The sequence below is a fragment of the Mercenaria mercenaria genome, chromosome 4 (assembly GCF_021730395.1).
Source record: "Mercenaria mercenaria strain notata chromosome 4, MADL_Memer_1, whole genome shotgun sequence".
Classification (NCBI taxonomy): Eukaryota; Metazoa; Mollusca; class Bivalvia; order Venerida; family Veneridae; genus Mercenaria; species Mercenaria mercenaria.
Genome location: NC_069364.1, coordinates 37,962,877 through 37,986,735, shown reverse-complemented (window position 1 = coordinate 37,986,735; position 23,859 = coordinate 37,962,877). Strand labels below are relative to the sequence as shown.

Below are 23,859 nucleotides of genomic sequence, written 5' to 3'. Positions count from 1 at the left end.
GAGACTGTATTTTTCATTTAATCTTCATGAATATTGGTCAGAATGATAACTTTGATGAAATCTAGGTCGAGTTCGAAAATGGGTCATCTCGGGTCAAAAACTAGGTCACTAGGTCAAATCAAAGAAAAACCTTGTGTATGCGATAGAGGTGGTATTTATCAATTAATCTTCATGAATATTGGTCAGAATGATAACCTTGATGAAATCTAAGCCGAGTTCGAAAATGGTCATCTCGGGTCAAAAACTAGGTCACTAGGTCAAATCAAAGAAAAACCTTGTGTATGCGATAGAGGCTGTATTTTTCAATTCTTCTTCATGAATATTGGTCAGAATGATAACCTTGATGAAATCTAGGCCGAGTTCGAAAATGGGTCATTTCGGGTCAAAAACTAGGTCACTAGGTCAAATCAAAGAAAAACCTTGTGTATGCGATAGAGGCAGTATTTTTCAATTGATCTTCATGAATTTTGGTCAGAATGATTGCCTTGATGAAATCTAGGCCGAGTTCGAAAATGGGTCATCTCGGGTCAAAAACTAGGTCACTAGGTCAAATCAAAGAAAAACCTTGTGTATGCGATAGAGGCGGTATTTTTCAATTGATCTTCATGAATTTTAGTCAGAATGATAACCTTGAAGAAATCTAGGCCAAGTTCGAAAATGGGTCATCTGGGGTCAAAAACTAGGTCACTAGGTCATATCACGTAAAAACCTTGTGTATGCGATAGAGGCTGTATTTTTCAATTGATCTTCATGAATTTTGGTCAGAATGATTGCCTTGATGAAATCTAGGCCGAGTTCGAAAATGGTCATCTGGGGTCAAAAACTAGGTCACTAGGTCAAATCAAAGAAAAACCTTGTGTATGCAATAGAGGCTGTATTTTTCAACTGATCTTCATGAAATTTAGCCAGAATGATTACCTTGATAAAATCTAGGCTGATTTCGAAAATGGGTCATCTGGGGTCAAAAACTAGGTCACTAGGTCAAATCGAAGAAAAACATTGTGTATGCAATAGAGGATGTATTTTCAATTGATCTTCATGAAATTTGGTCAGAGTGATTGCCTTGATGAAAACTAGGTCGGTTTTGAATATGGGTTATCTGAGGTCAAAAACTAGGTCACTAGGTCAAATTAAGAAAAATCTTGTGTATGCGATAGAGACTGTTTTTTTCAGTTGATATTTATGAAATTTGGTCAGGTTGATTGCCTTAATGAAATCTAGGTCGAATTTGAATATGGGTCATCTGAGGTCAAAAACTAGGTCACTTGGTCAAATCAAAGGAAAAACTTCTGTATGTGATAGAGGCTGTATTTTTCAGTTGATCTTCATGAATTTTGGTCAGAATGATTGCCTTGATAAAATCTAGGTCGAGTTTGAACATGGGTCATCTAGGGTCAAAAACTAGGTCATATCTAAGAAAATGCTTGTTTTATCGCAAGAGACCAATTTTTTGGTCCAATCTTAATGAAAATTGGTCAGAATATTTGTTTCCATGAAATCACTAGGTCAAACATGTTTTACACTGTTATGGAGTGTTTCTTAGGTGAGCGACCTAGGGCCATCTTGGCCCTCTTGTTTATGTTTGGATGTAAATTCAAATAATTTGGCATAAATATATACACCATAACAAGATGATTTGTCATGTACATAAGTTTTTTGTTAGTATGTGCAATTAGATAAAATACAATGCATGAGTTCTTTTTCATAAATTTTTCCATTAATTTGAAATACGGTGATGTTTAACATATGATGATTTATATGGATAGGTATAAAAAGCTACTAAAATTTGTAAGTTTTCAGAATGTAAACCCCGACATATTACTTATTATATATAGAGGTAAAGCATTTTGATTATGGTAAAAATATATCATTTTAGTTAAAAAGTAGCAAAATGCTTTGTTTCATATAATGTAGTCGAAGAGGATTGCTAGGGAGAAGCGTGTAATGAATTGGGAGAAGTTGTTTGCTAAAGTTATGAGTAACAAAGGACATGGGAGACGTTGGAAATTCCTTATTGAAACTATCAAACAGAAGGCAAAACTTGGGTAAGTAATCAAAGGAGCCTTTATATTAGTTGTGTGTTAAAGCTTAAATACTTAGACACAAAATGTTGTTTAATGCCTAGATATATGACTGTGATTGCAAAAATTTATTTGACTTCATTCTGATTTTTAGCTTGACCCTATGAAGTATATGGAGAGCTATCCTACTCACCCTGGTGTTGACGTTGGCATCTTTCCGCATCCCTACCTTGATTAAAGTTTCTTTTTACACTTTCTCTGTTCTCTCTTTATCTCTGTTATTACTTAATGGATTTGCTTTAAACTTAAAATAGTTATTCCTCATCATCAACCACGTCATATGGCACAAGGGCCATACCCTCACACCAATATTTCATAAATTATCCCCCCTTTTTACTTAGAATTTCAGGTTAAAGTTTTGATGCACTTTCACTCCCTCAGTTACTACTAAATGGATCGATTCAGACTTAAAATACTTGTTCAACATCATCTCCCACATCATATGACACAAGGCCCATAACTCTGGTACCAATATTTAATGAATTTCTCCCCTTTTACTTAGAATTTCAGGTTAAAGTTTTGGTGCACTTTCACTATATCTCAGTTATTACTTAATGGATTTGATTCTTTACTCTGCTTACCCTGCTTACCCTGCTAAATTTCTTTAATGAACTTGTCCATCTTTCAAATTGGACAGTACCATTAACTGTTAAAAGGGGTACTTACCAAAAAGATACTGACTGAATAGCGAACAATGCAGACCATGATCAGACTGCACGGATGTGCAGGCTGATCTTGGTCTGCACTGGTCGCAAAGGCAGAACCATTTGCCGCCAGCAGGCTAAAGGTTAAAATAGTTGTTCCACCTTATCACTCACATCATATGACACAAAGTGCAGAACTCTAGCGCCATTTTTTCATGAATTATGCCCCCTTTTACATAGAATTTAAGGTTAATTTTGATGCATTTTCACTATATCTTAGTTATTACGAAATGCATTTGATTCAAACTTCAAGTAGTTGTTCCACATCATCACCCACATATGACACAAGGTGCATAACTTTTGCACCAATAGTTTATGAATTATGCCCCCTGTTTGCTTAGAATTTTACTTATTTGGTGTTTTAGTACACTTTATTTTTACCTTTCTTATTACTTAATATTTTGACACAGACTCAAGCTATTGTTCAATATCTTCATCTACCATTGAAGTCATTAAACACTCCAGCGACAGCTCCAGTTTCCTCAGATGTTCCCAGTTTCACTTTTCCAGCATCGAAATAGTTGAGCGTGCTGTCTCCTGTGACAGCTCTTGTCTAAATTTTATTTTTGTCCTTGAAAAATGTGAATTAAAAATACATTGAAACCCTGCTCACTCAAGCATTGATAACTCAAACAGCAGGCAGGCCCCAGTTTCATGAAAAAAAAACAAGACTTAGTAATTACTTAGTTAAGTCTGTTACTTCAAAATCATTCTATTGCTTAAGTTATTGTTATTTAATGTTATTTTTTCTATAATTATGTATTTATAGTTAATTATACTATGATTAGTAGTATCTGATTTGTCTGCAGTACTTATTTCAATCACGCAAATACAGTATTTCTATTTAAGCACGATAAAATGAACTTAAGTATTTGCTTAAGTATATTTCTTATTTCTATACTTCGTTTTCTGTAAAATTCAAAATTGTTGTGTTTTGATATATGAAAAAGTCATACACGGTTCTGATATAGATGAAAAAGTCATCCTTGAAGACACATGAAGGGCAAAAATAAGCATTTGAAATAACAGACTTAGCTAATCAATTCCCCAAGTTTTTTCGTGAAATTGGGGCCAGGGATGACTTCAGCAATTCCTGTTGTCCCAGCCATTTTCCTTATATTCCTACAGTTGGATCACTTGAAACCCTGGATGTTAACTAAAGTGTTTCACATATCCCTTGTAATCTGGAGTGATTGGTGTTTTACTGTATCTTTATTACAAATGATAACATTTGGCCTGGACCTTTGTAGCTGTCGTCTGATTTTTGAAAAAATCTACAAGGTATTGTTGTCACTTGCGTTGGTTAAATTTTTGTATAGTTCCACCTTTTCTCAAAAACTGTAAGAGATACAGCTTTGAAACTTTGCACACTTGTTAATCATCATTAGTGGACTGTGTAGGCCAAGAACCATAACTCTGATGTGCATTTTGACAAAATTATGGTCCTTTTTGTACTTAGAAAATTTGAGTTCCTTTGTTAAAATTTTTGTTTACGTCCGCCTTTTCTCAAAAACAATTAGAGCTACAGTTTTGAAACTTTGCACACCTGTTGATCATCATTAGGGGACTGTGTAGGCCATAAACCATAACTCTGATTTGCATTTTGTGAGAATTATGGCCCTTTTTGTACTTAGAAAATTCGAGTTTCGTGGATAAATTTTTTGTTTAGGTCCATCTTTTTAACAAAAATTATTAGAGCTACAGCTTTGAAACTTTGCACACTTGTTTATCATTATTAGGTGACTATGTAGACCAAGAACCAGAACTCTAACCTACATTTTGTCAGAATTATGGCCCTTTTTGAACTTAGGAATTCTGAACTGTAACTTTTTCCTTACATACTGTTCAGCACTTGCAGACGAGCGATGGCACCCTTATGCAGTGCTCTTGTTTATCTGTATTATGTTTCAGACAACCATGTATTAGACCTAAAAAAATCTTTGTTTCCGGTAACATGGTCAAATAAATAGGGTAGGTAGGTCGGAATTTTTTTTTTCTTGGAATTTTTTTTTAGTAAGTGGGACTTTTCGGAAATTATTTTTGTGTCAAAAAATGAATACAGACAAGGGGGTTATGCCTTTGGAGCATCAGTAGGTTGATTTCTAACATCACTGACCATGTTTAAAGCATAAAAAATGCAGTTTTGCAACTTTCTGTTAAAAGGTTAAAAAAAATATTCTTCAAGGCCATAAAAACATTTAGGGTTGGGCCAAAAATTTAGGGGAAACAAACAGTTTTTTTTACACCTTAGAGTCAGTTGGTTTATTTGTTGTCTATGATACATAATTTGTAATTGTGTAGACTGGAGCATGTTCAGGAGTTTACCCGTCAGTTAGACGAGTCGGATGAAGAAGAGGAGGATGATATGCCAACCATACAGTTCAAACATGGTGGCGAAAGTCCGTCTGCTAGTGATAAAGTCTCGGTATGTTACTTATATCTATAAAAAGACAATAATCATAATTACATTGATTGACATTTCAGTGCATTTTTGGCAGCTCCTATAATTTATTTATTTTGTGTATGAAAACAAACTACCAGTATTTACTGTGTCAGAGAATTTAGATTATGGAATTTGTAAAAACATTTTTAGCATTATGAAATGAGTTTTGTCATCTTTCCCCATGTCTTAAATATTTTCAAATATAGGTGTCCTCAAGCTGTTGTGATATAAAACCATAGCTGTCCCCTAATGCACAAGAGCCACAACTCTCATACCAATATTTCCGCTTTTTACTTAGAATTTCAGTTTAAAACTTCGATTAACTTGACTCAGTCTCTGTTATTTCCCAATTGATTTGATTCAAACAGTTGTTCCACATCATTGCCTACATCATATGACACTAGGACCAGAACTCTTGCACCATTATTTTATGAATTATACCCCCTTTTTACTTAAATATCAGGCTTAAATATCACTCTATCTCTGTTATTATACTCCCAAATAAAATGTATATGGAGAGTTCTAAATTAAATCATTATTAAAATTTAATAATATCTATCAGAATAAGAAACAAGTTTATTTGCTTGCTTCCTGTTATGTAAGATTTATAGAACAATTTGTGTACATTTATATTAAAGATTGAGAAATATTGTTTTTCCTAGAAAAGGAAAGCTTCAATTATGAAAAGCACTCCAACCTCAAAATCAGTGAGCGTAAGTGACAGTAAAAGTTATACATATATGATAGTCAGTTATATAGCAATGATTTATCTACCAGTAGTTTTCATTGAATATTTTAAGTTTGACAATTGGAAGAGTAGATAGAGCCATTGCACTCGACCGTATGTCGGCAACTGCATTCATGCCAGTTCACATCCAAAATTTAGTAAAGATTTATACAAGCTGGTATTTCAGTAATTATTCACTTGTGAAAATGGATAGAAACTTCACACACTTGCGCTCTGTTATGGCATGCAGTGAAAATCTTTCATGATTCTTCTTTGATTGTCACAAATTATACCCCTTTTCAGACTAATTTTAGTCGTTTTTAGCTCGACTATTCATAGAATAGTAGAGCTATTGGACTCGCCCATGCGTCGGCGTCCGCATCCGCGTCCGCGTCCCGATTTGGTTAAGTTTTTGTATGTAAGCTGGTATCTCAGCAACCACTTGTGGGAATGGATTGAAACTTCACAAACTTATTCACTGTGATAAACTGACTTACATTGCACAGGTTCCATAACTCTGTTTTGCTTTTTTACAAAATTATGCCCCTTTTTTGACTTAAAAATTTTTGGTTAAGGTTTTGTATGTAAGCTGGTATCTCAGTAACCACTTGTGGGAATGGATTGAAACTTCACACACTTATTTACTGTGATAAACTGACTTACATTGCACAGATTCCATAACTCTATTTTGCTTTTTTACAAAATTATGCCCCTTTTTCGACTTAGAATTTTTTGGTTAAGGTTTTGTATGTAAGCTGGTATCTCAGTACTCACTAATGGGAATGGATTGAAACTTCACACACTTGTTTACTGTCATGATCTGACATGCACAAAGCAGGTCCCATAACTTTATTTTGCTTTTTTACAAAATTATGCCCCTTTTTAGCATAGAAATTTTTGGTTAAGTTTTTGTATGTAATCTGGTATCTCAGTATCCACTAATGGGAAAGGATTGAAACTTCACACACTAGTTCACTGTCATGATATGACATGCAGTGCAAAGGGTCAATAACTCAACTTTGCATTTTACAAAATTATGCCCCTTTTTGAACTTAGGAGTTTTTGGGTTAAATTCTTATATGTAAGCTGGTATCTCAGTACCCACTAATGGGAATGGATTGAAACTTCATACACTTGTCCACTGTCATGAGCTGATAAGCACTATGCAGGTTCCATAACCCTATTTTACTTTTTTACTAAATTATGCCCCTTTTTCAACTTTCTTATTCATTCAAGCGACAAGGCTGTTAAATAGTCGAGCATTGCTGTCCTCCGACAGCTCTTGTTGTACGTAAGCTGGTTTTCAGTATTCATTGAAACTATACACACTTGTTAACTGTGATGAATTGACATGCAATGCCAAATTTCCATTACTCTATCTTCAAAAATTGTGTGTATTTTTTTACTTTTGTTTCTCATTAATTTATTGTCTAGTGACGAGGCTTTTGAATAGTGTTGCTGCCCTATAGCTCGCATGTTTTTCAGTTTTCATGCTTGCATACTTTAGATGCACATTTTACATGACGCATGCTAAAAGCTAGAAATGTAGTGATTTTGTAGTTTTGCTTTATTTATAATCATTATGCACATGTAAATAAAATTTGATTTCAGACGTAATTAGTTGAATTACAATTATAATGCTTTTACAGAACAAAAACACATTACAGATACAAGTAAATGTTACTAGTATGTGAATCAATTGATAAAATCTCATTAGAATCAGATAAACTTAAAGACTCACCACAGAATAACTGTATTTCTTCTGTTTCCAAGATGCATGAAAAAATTGAGAAGTCAAAGTCTCACATCATGTAGTGGGGGAGATTTATTGATTTAGTGCTGTCCGTCTGTCTGTCACAAAGTTTGTCCATGCAACTCCTTTGACATCACTAGGAGTATTTACACCTAACTTAACTAAACTTGTCATTGCCGAGCCTTAGTTATGCAGGAATAATTAGTGCCTGGCATTATTGTTCATATTGTCAGCATATCTTTTTCAAATTCTATGATGTCTGTGCTATTTCTCCAATACCACTGGTTGGAATTCCACCAAACTTTACAAGAGCGATCAGTGTTGAGCCAAGTTATGTATATCCATGAAATTTAATGGTTTAATTATTTTCATTGTAGTTATTGCCCTCTATTTGTGGCATTTTACAGTGTCATCTTGGTAAAAGCAGGGAGACATAATATTATGTTTTTCGTGAAAAACAATCTCTTGTTATTTTATGTTTCATTTTTATACCTCAAACTGGATTGTCTTGAAAAGTAGGTCTTTTTAAAATATGTTTGAATTCAAAATTCTTAGGTCCTTAATTCATTGTAAAAGAATTGATATGGCAAAGGAACCTTTCGACTAAATAAAAGGTCTGCTTGGATCTAAGGATAGTTGTTAGTTGGGATTATGGATGGTATACCAGTTTTTTTTATCTTAGGTTCTTAATTGTTTGGGTTTTTTGTAGATGTGCATTTAAATTATACTTTATGCAATATTTTCTGTAATTTTTAGTTTATATTTTTTGCATCTATGCTCGCACTGTATTTTAAATTTTTCATTTTTCATGTGCATTACAAAAAAATTGAAATTCAGAAATGTGTTACTGATTCCTAGTTTCCACAAACAAGTATTTCTATCAGTTGTGCAATTAATACTTAATAGTGTAAGAGAAAATAGTTTTTTTATTGTTATAGACTTGTAAAGTCAAGTCATTGTATTGCATGAAATATAGACAGCTTTGTTTATTAGCTTGTGTATCATTTTGCTAGGCACACAATAACATACCTCTTGAACAGTGTAAACAAGTCATAAGTCAATAGTCATCTCACAGAAATGTATGCGTTGTATAGCTGTATAAGATGTAAATAATCAAAAATTTGTCTTTAATTAATTTGATTGTATTAACAACTTTAATGTTCGTCTAGGAATTATTGATTAAGTTTGTGAGCTGTATTTTTTAGGGAAAATACATACTATTATACTTAAGTAAGTTTTGAATATCCACCTTATTTGTTTAAGTATGTTAAAATGTTTTATAATCAACAGGAGGCAGAAACTGAGGGGGATGAGGAGGATGGAGGTGGAGCTGAGAAGGCCGAGTCTGAGTCTGTTGCTGGTAGTGAGGTGGAGAAAGAAGTTCCAAGTATTAAGATAGAGAGTGGAGCACAGGAGGAGGAGGAGGAGGAGGAGGAGGGGGAGGAGCTTGAAGAAGAAGAGGAGGAGAAAGATGCTGATGCACAGGCAGCTGAAACTGCAAAGGTGAGAACACAAAGAGTTGTCAGAATTCGTAGATGAAACTGGGAGATATAAAGATATAAAATATCTATATTTAGGGTGGGCAGATGATGACTGAGGAGGTGATGAGTTTGATCTCCAGGTGAGGCAAATATTCTCTCTGACAAACTGATTAGAAAATCATTCTACCTCTTACTTATTATTAATCATCATTTGCAAGAAGTAAAAGACATGACTGATTTTAGAACTATTTTGTTTCCAGAAAGTACGATTTGCTGAAGAAATGCAGGTTACAGTGCCCAAGAAAGAGACAAAAGATGCTGAAGTGTCTACACAGGACCCAGAGTACGATCATTTCATGTTTGTCCGTCTGTACAGTCCTATAGGAATGACTCAGACTGATATTAAGTGTTCACTGACATTTGGCAAGCAGTTCTTCAAAACAAAAAGACTAGATAATGAAGCTGATGCAGATAAAGATAAAAAAGGTAACACTTAGCTTTCACAGATAAAAACAGTCTTCCAGAAAATATTTTGAACTTACTGCAGCTATTAGTTGTTATCTACAGCTTATTTGATGACTACCTTATTTCTAAAATTAGAATTCCAGTATATAATTAAATTGGCTACTAATTTTAGGGAATATGATATTGACTTTTTATATATGTTGTAGTATCAGACCTATCATGTGTAGTATTACCTACTTTTCTGCCAAAGTTAATAAAAAGTAAAAACGTTATTGTTAGTTATTACATAAATAGTTATATAAGTGGCTGGTCCATAGTTTGTGCAATATAACTGATCTATATTCAATACACATTTGTTAAGCTTGTGAAAATTTGGTCTGTGAAAATTAAGTTTCAGCTGTCATATAATGAAACACTTACTGAATGGCTTGCTGGTCAGTAACTGAAACTATACAAGAAGTGTATGACTCCTTCTAATACACATAAAAGTGAGACTCAATATCACACTGCTGTTATAAGAATCTTTCATTGGTTATAACTGTGGATGGAAATATCTGGCTGGAGGGTAACTATGTAGGCAGTAACGAGGCTCTGTCAAGTTACTGTAAAAGTTATCTGAGAGCCAGATATTTCCTTTCACACCCTAAACTATCGATATATTGTTTTTCTTGCATGCTGTATTCTTCAGTTAATAGAAGAAATAAAGTAAAACAAATGTGTTTTTAAGCACTACATTTTTATAGTAGCATATCAGTTTAAGCCTTCATTCATAAATCACCCCAGTGTGTAAGATGATTTTTTCCAGTGGTTCCAGCACTGGCAAAAAATGGGAAAATTCTATCCTGCATGTAAGAAAATAACTTCCACTTCAATTCAAGATAAGATATCTGTTCCAAAATGGTCTTAGGCAACAGTTTTATTTGATTTTCTGAACCCTCTTACTTGTAGTGGAACCCAAACTAAGTGATATAAAGAAGAGAAGGTATGAGGAGACTATGTTCAGTTTACCAGACCCTATTCCTGAGGGGATATGGATGAAAAACAGAGATGCTCTACCCACTGCTCCACCTAACTTTCAGATCTCAATCCACACTGGACCAACAGACACAATGACAGCCATGGCAACTATAGAATTGGCTGACCTGAAGGAAATTGTAAGCGGAAACTTTTGTGTGTTTGTTCTGTGTTTATTGTAAGTTTTCTGTTTGTTCTGTGTTAAGTGCCAGTTTTCTGTTTGTTCTGTATTAAGTGCCAGTTTTCTGTTTGTTCTATGTTTCTTGCCAGATTTCTTGGATCATGGAATTAGTGTCTAGCAGAATAATTTATTTCCTAGGTGAACAAGCATGTTCTAAATGTGTAGTTGACAACTTCTTACCCTTATATACATGTTAGCTGTTACTGAAGTGTAGACTTACAAAATTATGTAACATTTAAATAAAATAAAGTTTGTAACATTTGAAATAAAGTTTGTTTCTATCATACAGGAGTCAGTTTAACAGACTGTTAAATAGATAAGCTATAATTGAAAACTGTGTTGGATAGGCTTACAAGCAAATAAGCAGACAGAATGCTTCAAAACTTTTTTGTGCCCCACAAAATTTTGAGTGGGCATTTAGAGACATCCTTCCATCCATCCATCCATCCAAATTTGTGTCATGCATATCTCAAAAAGTGTTTGACCCAGAGTCATCAGATGTCACAGGATTGTCATTCAGCATGTGAAGTTGTGCACCTGGTGTTTTGATTTGGATTTCACAAGCCAGACCAGAGTTATGGCCCTTGACTTACTCAAAAATATTCATAAAAAAGAGCCAGAAAGTTTAGTGTAGCATGTATCTCAAAAAGAATTTGACCTAGGATTATTAAACATTACAAGAATATTATTCAGCATGTGAAGTTTTTCAACAGGGGTTTGTTTGACATTTCACTAAGCCTGAGTTATAGCCCTTGATTTAGTCAAAAGTATGCATAAAGAGGCATACAAGTTTGTGTTGCCTGCATCTGAAAAAGTATTTGACTTAGAGAAATAAAACATAACAGGATTGTTATATAGCATGTGAAGTTGTGCACCTGGTGTTCTGTTTGGGATTTCACTCCGCCACTGCCAGACCAGAGTTATGGTACTTGACTTCGTTAAAAATACACATTAAGAGCTTAAAAGTTTGTGTTGATATATCTTAAAATATATTTCTTCTAGAGTCATAAAACCATGTAGGAATGTTATTCAGCATGTGAATTTGTGTATTTGAGTTTTGTTTTGGAATTCTCTCTGCAAGACCAGAGTTATGGCCCTTGACTTAGTCAAAAATGCATTGAGGGCATAAAAGTTTATGTCACATGTATCTCAAAACGTATTTGACCTATAGTCATAAAACATTAGAGGATTGTTATATAGCATGTGTTATGCACCTGGCGTTCTGTTTGGAATTAACTCAGTCAGATCAGAGTTGTGGTCCTAGATTTAAAAATACATATAAAGTGCTTAAATATTTATGTTGCAGTTATCTTAAAAATATTTCACCTAGAGGCATGAAACCTTGTACAGTGACAGGAATGGGGGCACCAGTGTCCTATAGACACATACCTAGTTTCAGTTGTACAGTGACAGGAATGGGGGCACCAGTATCCTATAGACACATACCTAGTTTCAGTTGTACAGTGACAGGAATGGGGGCACCAGTATCCTATAGACACATACCTAGTTTCAGTTGTACAATGACAGGAATGGGGGGCACCAGTGTCCTATAGACACATACCTAGTTTCAGTTGTACAGTGACAGGAATGGGGGGCACCAGTGTCCTATAGACACATACCTAGTTTCAGGACGAGGTTCACTATGAAATATAGACTTGATTTCGTTTACAAAGAATACAAGTATTTACATTGATAGATCCCTGAGAGTACATGCAGGAATGGGGGCACCAGTGTCCTATAGACACATACCTAGTTTCAGTTGTACAGTGACAGGAATGGGGGGCACCAGTATCCTATAGACACATACCTAGTTTCAGTTGTACAGTGACAGGAATGGGGGGCACCAGTGTCCTATAGACACATACCTAGTTTCAGACTGAGGTTTCTTTTACTGGAGAATGAAATAATTAATGACTTGTTTTATTTGTTTTCAAAATAATAAAAAAAATATTTACATTGATAGAACCTGAAGGAGGTAATCCTGCCAGGTCCCCAGGGTGATGATGATGTTCCTAAAACTCCAGAACCCCCAGAGGAGGATGACCTTGACTCGCTGTCATCAGAGATTGACATACCCCTCCCAGGGGATGAGAAGAAAACAGAGCCACCCCAGGAGGATAGAGTTCATGTAACATCTCACTACTTTTTATTTTCTCATGAGAATTTATAACCTTTTAGCCTATACTTTGTTAAAGTGTCATTCATTTTAAATCATATAGATTATCTTTGAACTAACCCTGTGTGTGATGCAATCCCTGAAGGTCAGGGAGCACTGCATTGGCTAAACTGCATGAGACTGTTCCTGTAAAGAGATTTGTTTACTAAAAATTTTATCTTATGAGAGAGATGCCTTTGTGAAGAGGTTGTTTCTGTGGAGAGGTTAATTTACTAAGAAGTTGTCAGTTACTTTTGTGAGAAGTTGTTGGTTACTTTTGTGAAAGTTGTTCGTAACTAATATGAAAAGTTGTCAGGTGCTTGTGCGAAAAACTTTGGTTACTTGTGTGAGAAGTTGTCAGTACTTGTGAAAAAGTTGTTGGTTACTTGATTGAGAAGTTGTCAGTCACTTGTGTGACAAGTTGTCTGTTGCTTGTGTGACAAGTTGTTTGTTACTATCTTGTGTGAGAAAATTTTAATTGCTTGTTTGAGAAGTTTTCAGTTATTTGAGTGAGAAGTTGTTGGCTACTTGTTTCAGAAGTTGTTGGTTGCTATCTGGTGTGAGAAGTTTTAAATTGCATGTGTGAGAACTTGTCAGTTATTTGTGTGAGAAATTGTCAGTTATTTGTGTGAGAACTTGTCAGTTACTTGTTTGATAAGTTGTCAGTTACTTGTTTGAGGAGTTGTCAGTTACTTTTGTGAGATGTGGTCTGTTGCTCATGTGAGAAGTTGTTGGTTACTTGTGTGAAGTTGTTGGTCACTGATGTGAGAAGTTGTCAACTACATGCTTAAAAGTTGTCAGCAACTTGAGGGAAAGTTGTTGGTTGTGTGAGTTGCCAGCTGCTTGTGTGAGAAGTTGTCTGTTGCTTGTGTGAGAAGTTGTCTGTTGCTTGTGTGAGAAATTGTCTGTTGCTTGTGTGAGAAGTTGTGTGTTGCTCATGTGAGAAGTTGTCTGTTGCTTGTGTGAGAAGTTGTTGGTTTCTTGTTTGAGAAGTTGTTGGTTACTTGTTTAAATGTTGTCAGCAACTTGAGTAAAGGTTGTTGGTTACTTGTTTGAGAAGTTGTCAGCTACTTGTGTGAGAAGTTGTCTGTTGCTTGTGTGAGAAGTTGTCTGTTGTTTGTGTGAGAAGTTGTCAGTTATCTATGTGAGAAGTTGTTGGTTTCTTATTTGAGAAGTTGTTGGTTACTTGTTTAAATGTTGTCAGCAACTTGAGTAAAGGTTGTTGGTTACTTGTTTGAGAAGTTGTCATCTACTTGTGTGAGAAGTTGTCTGTTGCTTGTGTGAGAAGTTGTCTGTTGTTTGTGTGAGAAGTTATCAGTTATCTGTGTAAGAAGTTGTTGGTTTCTTGTTTGAGAAGTTGTTGGTTACTTGTTTAAATGTTGTCAGCAACTTGAGTAAAGGTTGTTGGTTACTTGTTTGAGAAGTTGTCAGCTACTTGTGTGAGAAGTTGTCTGTTGCTTGTGTGAGAAGTTGTCTGTTGTTTGTGTGAGAAGTTGTCAGTTATCTGTGTTAGAAGTTGTTGGTTTCTTGTTTGAGAAGTTGTCAGCTGCTTGTTTGAGAAGTTGTCTGTTGCTTGTGTGAGAAGTTGTCTGTTGTTTGTGTGAGAAGTTGTCTGTTGCTTGTGTGAGAAGTTGTTGGTTTCATGTTTGAGAAGTTGTTGGTTACTTGTTTAAAAGTTGTCAGCAACTTGAGTAAAGGTTATTGGTTACTTGTTTGAGAAGTTGTCAGCTACTTGTGTGAGAAGTTGTCTGTTGTGTGTATAAGAAGTTGTTTGTTTACTGTTGTGTGTGAGAAGTTTTTAATTGCTTGTGTGAGAAGTTGTCAGTTATTTGTGTGTGAGGTTGTCAGTTACGTGTTTGAGAAGTTGTCAAATATTTGTATGAGAAGTTGTCAGTTGCTTGTGTGAGAAGTTGTTGGTTACTTGTGTGAGAAGTTTTTGGTTACTTGTGTGAGATGCTGTTGGTTACTTGTTTGGAATGTGGTTAGAGCTCAATCAGAATAAAAGGAGAACTGTTCTGAAATGTAATATGTACAGGTTTTAAAAAGTCTAATAAGAAATTTCTGTAAGTAAAATCTAATGATTTCAGGATGTAGAGCCTATGATGTATCCACTTTACTCATTAGATGGTAGTTCAGCTGTTCACAAACCATGTGGAAGCCTGCCATTGATCATATATTGGGGAAAGAGAGTCAGGCCAATGACTTTCAACAGACAGATAGGTATCAACATCTTTTTTTTTTAAGAACAGTTTTAATTGAGCTCTGTCCAGCCAAAGAGTTATATCATACAAAAGAATGAAAAAAAAGTCAAATTAAAGATGTATCCTAAATTTTTATATACCTGTTTGAAATAGCTGCATTCCTGAGACGGTCTTAAAAGTTTTCCACATTTGGCTTATGGAAAACTTTAAAATCTTCTTCTTTCAAACCACTGGCTAAATTTCAAAGTGATATGAGAATAATGTTCCTTTGGTAACTTTCTACCATATTTCATCAAGCTATAAAGATTTGTTGAAAATCAGGACTGCCTTGGAGCAGGTCTAATTTTCTCTCTACATTTTCTCCTCTGGAACTGCTGGCTTAATTTGAAAATAATTTCACAATGTTCCTTTGAGAACCCTCTACTAAATTCCTTCCAGTCATTCTGTTTTGTTAAAAAACATGGGCACCAGGGGGCAGGGCTAGTTTTCCCAATATTGAGTCAAATATATTTAGGGTACTTGAGATACTTGTAATTTGGAAGACTTGGAAAGTCTTCTCTGCTCAAACTTCTGGCCTGATCTTAAAACAATTTCACTTCATTGTTCCTTGTTCCAAAATTATTCAATCCAGATGTGAATGTCTGGTGAGTGATCTAGGGCCATTATGGCTTTCTTGTTAATGTTACTGAGATAGGCCAGAAATTTTGGTTCTTTTTAGATATAGAGGTGCATTTTATCTAAAAACTGGAGATTGCCATACAAGAAGGAAGGGTAAAAGATTCAGCTTTGTTTAAGAGGACACAGTCTGGTAAATGAATAAAACATTAAGAGTTGAAAAGATGTAGAATATGGACAGTAAAGCTTAATACTGAGCAGTCCTTTAAAATTTCATAATTTAAACCTAGTTAGTCTTCTACACTATTAGTGACATGCCTGACAAAAGTTCCCATATACCACTAATCTAATAATAGAGAATAGGTCAGTAGTATAATCATACCAAAAATGGACAAGGCATTTTCCAAACTAACCTTAACTGATTTTTAAGGTACAATAACTTCAACAACATGTGTTTCAACCCAAAATGCCAGTGATATACAAAACAAGCCATAGAACTGAGCATCCCTACAAAGTTTGGTTTAAAGCCCACCAGTAATTTAAGAGGAGTAGCCAGGGCAATCTTTTATGACAGGTGGACAAACAGACAGACAGACTAAATGGACAAGACAAAACCAATGCATGTATATATCTCCCTATATATGGCAAGATATAATGATACAAAACTAATCAGTCTAGCATTTTCTGTGGCTGCCAGTTACATTTTTCAAATGATTTTATAGGTACCCACGGAGTAACGGAGCTAGTCTTTGAGTTGACTGGTATTGACCTCGAAATGACATCCAAGGCTGACCTCCACAAGGAGACAAATGACAGAGGAACTTCAGTCATCAACTTTGCCCCTGATGTTCAGGACCGTGCCCTGTCTGCATTAAGGCTCACACCAGAGGTAGAACCACCAAACCCACCCACTTCACCAGAACATGAAGAAATTCAAGAAGAAGTAATCACTGACATTAAAGAGGTGAGATGATTACTCCAAGTACAAGTATTAAGGAAAATAAACATACATGATGTGTATATACTGTTCTGTAGATCTACAGACATAGCTTTCAAATTTTTTTCTTGTTATCTTCTTTGAAAGATGTCACTTTTTTATATACTCCAGAAATTAATTTTCTTGAAGGCAGAAAATCTGCTTTACAACCAGTTATATTCTGGGATGTTTGATATCTGAGCAAAAATATATATATGAATGGAAAAGTTTGCATTTTTAAGACTGGATCATTATTTCTTTCATACATCAGTCAATGTAGGTCCTTGGAAAAAATTGTGTTGGCCAAGTAACCCCTTCACCCATTCTCATCTGAGCATAGTGTCTTATCTCGTAGAAGTTTTGCCTTGTTCACTTCAGGGTGAGCTATTGTGACCGGTCATTGTCCGTGCATCAACATTTGCCTTGTTAACACTCTAGAGGCCACATTTGATCAGAATGTTTGTCTTGATGACCTCTAGATCAAGTCTGAAACTGGGTCATGTGGGGTCAAAAACTAGGTCAGTAGGCTAGATCAAAGGAAAATCTTGTTAACATACTAGAGTCCACATTTTAAGTTTGAAACTCACGAGAATTGGTCAGCCTGTCTGTCTTAATGAGCTCTAGATCAAGTTCAAATCTGGGTCATGTGGGATCAAAAACACTCTAGAGGCCACAGTTGTTACTCAATCTTTATGAATTTAAATCAGAATATTTGTATAGATGATATCTAGGTCAGGTTCGAAGCTAGATTATGTAGGATCAAAAACTAGGTCAGTAGGCCAGATCAAAGGAAAATCTTGTTAACACTCAAGAGTCCATGGTTTAAGTTTGAAACTTGTGAGAATTGATCAGCATGTTTGTCTTGATGAGCTCTAGGTCAAGTTCGAACCTGGGTCATATGGGATCAAAAACTAGGTCACCCGGTCAAATCAAGGAAAAGCTTATTAACACTCTAAAGACCACAGTTGTGACCCAATCTTTATGAATGTTTGGCTTGATGATCTCTAGGTCAGGTTTGAAACTGGGTCATGTGGGGTCAAAAACTAGGTTAGTTGGCCAGATCAACTCTGGTGAGCTATATAGGGCCATCATGGCCCTCTTGTTACACAAAACAGTATCTGTAAAGCTTTCAGATCCAACATAGGTCTTATGAACTACATGATTCTGAAATTGTTACATTGAATATTCAAAGTATAGTCAGACTCGAATATAGCGAACTCGGATATAGGGAAAACTCGGGTAAAACAACTCTTTTATTTCATATACCAATACAGTGAACTTGGTTACAGTGAAAGCTCGGTTATAAGGAATACATTTGGTCAGAAGACAATAATTTATAAAAAAGATTTGTGTGAAATGATGAAAATAATACATCCTGTTTATCATAACAATTTACTTTTTTTCCGTAGATCAAAAGAAGAGAATATTTAAATGGATGTTGCAACAATAAGATGTTTTATTTAGGAAATTGAAACTGAACTGCAATACAAAACATGTAATAACTACCAGATAATTATACAAAAGGGTGAATTACATAGTATGTATTGGCTTAGTTTTGTTTATAGCCAAAGGTTGAAAAATAAATATAAATAGGTTATGTCAGAATGTATTTTATTTTTAAAAAAGCAAGACCATTCCAAATGGAATTTTCCTTAAAGGGCCTTATAGACATGTAATTTCATACAAACTATAGGAATTATCTTGACCAGAGATAATGAAAGTACACACCTGGAAACATCAGAGGTAACTAAATGAAAACAGAACATTTTACTACAGAATATCTCTTATTCTGTCAAATTAGTCTCCGACTATGAATTAATCATCCATACATAGAACAAACTGGTATGTCCTCATCTATATATAACAAACTGTTTGCTATATGGATACAACGAACCTCAGCTTTAACGAACACATTTCCAATCTCCTGATGAGTTTGCTACATCCAAGTTTTACTGTATTTTGGTTTATGAAAAAAAAAGATTTTTTTGTTACTGTCCCAAAAAATATTTATAGAAAAATTTACCTGGGATGATTAGAAAAAAAACACCAGCTGTTGTCACATATATCCTCAGGAATTATATTAAATACCTGACAACTTATATATATATATATTATTGTATATCTCTTCAACATCTCGCACCCCACCCACATACCCTCATGCCTACCCCATCCCTACACTTCCATCCCAGTAAATGTTTTTGTTTTTTTCTTTTACTTTCATTTTATTTTCTTGACATTGTATCTTGGTATCCCTCAGCTTGGTATCCCTCAGCTTGGTATTGAATACAATCTATACAATCTATACAACATATCTTTGAACACAATCAAGAAGACTGGAATCAAGGAACATAGACTTTAAAATACTCAAAGGGCTAAATAAAATTTTAATCTAGGCAATAAGAAAGTAACTTTATTAAATGAAGATCTTATTTCTCTTTTCCTAGGAACCAAAAGAACCAGAAGAGGTATAGAACACTGTTGTTGTTGTTGTTGTTTTCATTGCTATATTTAATGCTGCATTTTCATTCACTTTGTTGTCAATCACTTGTAACTCTATTATTGTCAGTAACAAACTTGTCTCCAGTAATAGTAACAGTTGTTGCAAACTTAATATGTTTGTCACTGGTACTTGTTCATTTTTCCACTCATTTTGTAACATGTACATTTTTCACTGGTAAAATTGTCATGATTTGTTAACGCATGTACATTTTTCACAGGCAATATTGTCATCATTTGTTAATATGTACATTTTTAATTCCCCGCCACGAGTGAGGGGGGTTATAGGAATGGTCTCCATCCATCTGTCTGTCCTTACGTCTGTCTATAACATTTTGTGTCTGCTCTGTATCTCCTAAACCCATTGGAGGATTTTCATAAAACTTGGGTCAAATGGTCACATCATCAAGACAATGTGCAGAACTTATGAGTCAGCCATGTTGGCTCAAGGTCAAGGTCCCAACTCAAGGTCAAAGGTTTGAGCCTTCCATTTTGTGTCCGCTCTGTATCTCCTAAACCCCTTGAAGGATTTTCATGAAACTTGGGTCAAATGATTACCTCATCAAGACAATGTGCAGAACTCATGAGTCAGCCATGTTGGCTCAAGGTCAAGGTCAAAACTTGAGGTCAAAGATTTGAGCGTTCCATTTTGTGTCTGCTCTGTATCTCCTAAACCCCTTGAAGGATTTTCAAATTCATTGATGTCATACATGGACTATAAAATATACTTAACAACGTCAATGCTTCCACCCAATACCATCAACCCTTTCACTATCCATAACAGCGGCAGGGGATATAGCTGTCTGTCAGACTGCCTTGTTCACTGGTAATATTGTCATCATTTGGTAACACATATTTTACTTTATCATTATGTGATTACCTCTTTCACACTTATTTGCACTCCAATTTTGCTTTTATAACTTACATTCTTTCAGATATATCTGATATTTTAACACAATTTTAAGATTTATATTCATGATTTGAATTCGTGCTGATATGAGTTTGTGAAATCTTATGAATATTATTAGATACACCCAAATAAATAATCAATATATAGAAGGCAATATAAAGCAGATTCTAACACGACTAGCGAATAACCTACATACATGTAGAGCAGAATCTCTCTCAGATTATTCTGCAATAAACCACTCGCGTGCAATGACGTCATCCGATCCAGTGCGTAGCACAGTCGTAAATACTAGTTACCATTTTTTTCTAACACTGTTGATACTAGTATGTCGTGTTAGAATTGAAATAACAAGTTCCCAAGTGTGATTTATCGTAGAATAACCCGGCCTTTGTGACCCTTACAGAAGCAAGCCTCTGTGGCGTACTTGCTGCGTATTTGCTGTGTATATGCCGCGAACACAGTAGTACGCCAGAGGAGTACATTTTACATACACCGCATGCCGCGTACATGCCGCGTACTATTTCGAGGAGTTCACAGCATGTACGCAGGAGGTCACTAGTACACTTCAAGTACGCAGCACAGACTCTGAAAATTTAAGGAGTACACTGCATGTACGCAGGAGGGACTTGTACAAGAAAATAGTACACTGCATGTACACCGCAGATACTTTGAAATTTGTGCAGTATACTTCATATACGCGGGAAAGACTTGTACAATTTCTTTTGGCATTTATACTTAGTTTTTTTTTTATAAGTTAAAGTCTGAAGTAAACTTCATATACGCGGGAGGGACTTGTTCATTTTCTTTTGGTGTTTAAACTTTGAATTTTTTTAGGTAAAAGTCTGAAGTACACTTCATGCAGGAAGGATTTGTACATTTTTTTTTTTTTTGGAAGCAAGAACTTGATTTCTGAGTAACTTTTATCTTAATAGCATAGAATAGTTCAGATTACCGGTATTCTGAACAATGAAAATTTGCCAAACTATTTGCAATGTTCATTTGTGAAGCTTACATCTTAGTGATTTCTGAGCTGCACCTTGCATGCAGTGTAAAAATATATTCTTTTTCATTTTGAATTAATCCTGGAGCTTTCTAACTTGGATAATTGAAAAGCCTTATTTGAACTTCGTTGCATTACATTTTGTAATACATGAAATAATTACCAAGATAATGCCTCAACAGGGCCCGAATGAGAAGAATTAATAGCTCTCACTGTTATTTGAATACTCTTAAGCAAAACACCATTCTATTATGTTTTATAAAGGGTTTAATGCTCATTATGTTAACTCATTAAGGCCTCACCAAATGAAAAAGTTGTTCATCGGATTTGCCGCTCGTATATTTTCAGAACGTTTTTGGCTAATTGTGCTCGCCCCATGGGAAAAATCAATCCAAAATTTTTTGGTGCGCTATTTTTTACGGACGTAAAAGTGTATAAATGCTTATATAATTCCAGTCCTAGATTGTTCTCAGATGGATTTAATCAAAATAAATATATACTACGCACATATCGTCTATAATAAATCATAACACTTATATTTAGTTGCATTAAAGTTGTTTCCCCTTGATGCAGTTACGCCATTTTCTTCAAATGTTTACCAAATTACATGCTACAAAAATTGATGTATTCATTGAAAAGTGGATGAAGAAAAGCATACTAATTTATTTGATAACATCAATCTACATTATTTTGGTAAGGGTAAATACTTATTGATGCATGTCACTTTTTTTTTTTCTGTTTTTTTCTGTCCAAATGATCAGCATTTGCATATGAAAGTTGGTGGGGTAAGGAATTTACATTATCACAGCAGTTTCGCCACAAGAGTACACAGCATGTATGCAGCAGGAGTACACAGCATGTACGCCGCAGGACTCGGGCCAGGAGTACACAGCATGTACGCCGCAGGAGTACACAGTATGTACGCCACAGGGGTAGTACACCGCAGGCTCATTTGCATGTGAAAAGTGTATGTGCCGCGTACATGCTGTGTACTATTTCCCGCATACTAAATTCCTCCAGCGTACATCCTGTGTACTATGTAGTCCACAGCATGTACGCAGCAAGTAGTACGCGGCAGAGCTCATTTGCATGTCAAAAGTGTACTACAAACGTACTATCGGTGTATGTGCGGTGTATATCCTGCGTACTATTTAAAGCACTTGATTTCAGTACACATCATGTACGCATCATATACGCTGTATGTACACAGCAAGAGTACGCAGCAGGCCTTTTTCTTCTGTAAGGGGATATATCCTTATGCATAAGAACTCAAAACACAGGTTATTCTATGATAAACCACACTTGGGAACATATTATTTTTTTAAATATGCACACCATTTGATAAGTCTGTCACAAAAGATGGCTCCTGGCAGGGTAGATAATGGCACCTTTGAACTGTTTCCTTGTTCTTGTGGTGTGGGCAAAGTCAAATACAAAGACAAATTGGAGACATATTCTATCACCTTTGCAGAAGAAAATTTAGTATTTTAGTGCTCTAATTGTGTGGTGGGCACAACAGAATGACACAGCAATAAATGGCTGGGGATTTAGAACATAAACTTCTGATTTGTCTCTGTCATCCTCCACAATCACAGAGCAACAAGACAACAGTTTTAGGACACCTTTATCAGCATGTGAATAGATGTGGTCTTTGTTCTCTTGCACTGCATATTTCTGATTGTGTTGTTTTGGCAACAGAATGAAACAACATCAAAAAGCAAACTGTTGTTCTGTCAAGATACAACAAACAACAGCAAAATGTGACAGAAATCACACAATAATAGCTACTTAGTAAGGTGTAAGCAAAACATACAAAGATTTTTGGCATAGCGTGCACACATCACTGCTTGTGTATTATGATTTTTCACCCATTCTGTGCATGACAAGCATCAAATATTTACCTCACATGCAGAGGGCACACTAGGTCCAAGGTCAAGGTCACTTATGGAGGACCAATTTCAACTATCTTAAATTTATGCCCCCGTATCTTCTAAAATGTTGGGAAGATTTTTTATAAAACTAGCATCAATTACACACCTCATCAAGATGAAGCATAGAGGGCACATCCAATATCACTAGATCTAAGGTCAAGGTCACACTTGTAGGTCAAAGGTCAAATTAGTTAACCTTGAGTCTGCTCCCCATATCTCTTAAACCGCTTTTAAGATTTATATAAAACTATTTGTTTACCTCATCAAGATGATGTGCAGATCACATGACCCATATAAATAAAAGCAAAGAAAGTGTCATAATAAAATCATGGCTGATATATTCATCTAATTTTTGTTGGAACAAATATGTTATTGTTGACAGTGAATAGGCATATTACATTTATCGTAAGTTCTCTAAATATATCCTTGAGCTTTTGATTTACTATCTTAAGCACTGCAAAACTTCATGTTGTTTGTCCAACATTTCTTAAGCAGGCTTCTTAAGTCCTGTAGTATGAGCTATTATGCTCCATTCTCTTTCTGTTAATTTTTTTGTCCATACATTATCAGCTTTAGCGGCAACATTTCTTATGCAATCTTCATGAAGCTTGCTTTGAATGTATATGACTATAGTATCTTGGTCGAGCTTAATAATGGGGAATACTGAAGTAGTAAATGCAGTTTTATTACCCTTGAATTGATCAAAATAATTATATTTGACATTGT

At 35.2% G+C, this 23,859-nt stretch overlaps 1 protein-coding gene across 3 annotated transcripts in view; it reads left to right on the top strand.

Annotated features, from left to right (window-relative positions):
• The window catches only part of LOC123552816 (uncharacterized), a 43,765-nt gene that overhangs the window by 5,292 nt on the left and 14,614 nt on the right, over positions 1-23,859 (top strand). The window contains exons 6-15 of one of the 3 annotated variants that reach the window (XM_053540935.1): positions 1,915-2,045; positions 5,087-5,210; positions 5,891-5,941; positions 8,999-9,211; positions 9,450-9,675; positions 10,603-10,808; positions 12,813-12,977; positions 15,092-15,224; positions 16,543-16,784; positions 19,241-19,261. In XM_053540935.1, coding sequence (XP_053396910.1) covers positions 1,915-2,045; positions 5,087-5,210; positions 5,891-5,941; positions 8,999-9,211; positions 9,450-9,675; positions 10,603-10,808; positions 12,813-12,977; positions 15,092-15,224; positions 16,543-16,784; positions 19,241-19,261 — 1,512 coding nt within the window. The remainder of the gene's footprint in view (positions 1-1,914; positions 2,046-5,086; positions 5,211-5,890; positions 5,942-8,998; positions 9,212-9,449; positions 9,676-10,602; positions 10,809-12,812; positions 12,978-15,091; positions 15,225-16,542; positions 16,785-19,240; positions 19,262-23,859) is intronic. The other 2 variants (XM_053540936.1, XM_053540937.1) reach the window with 2 other exon arrangements.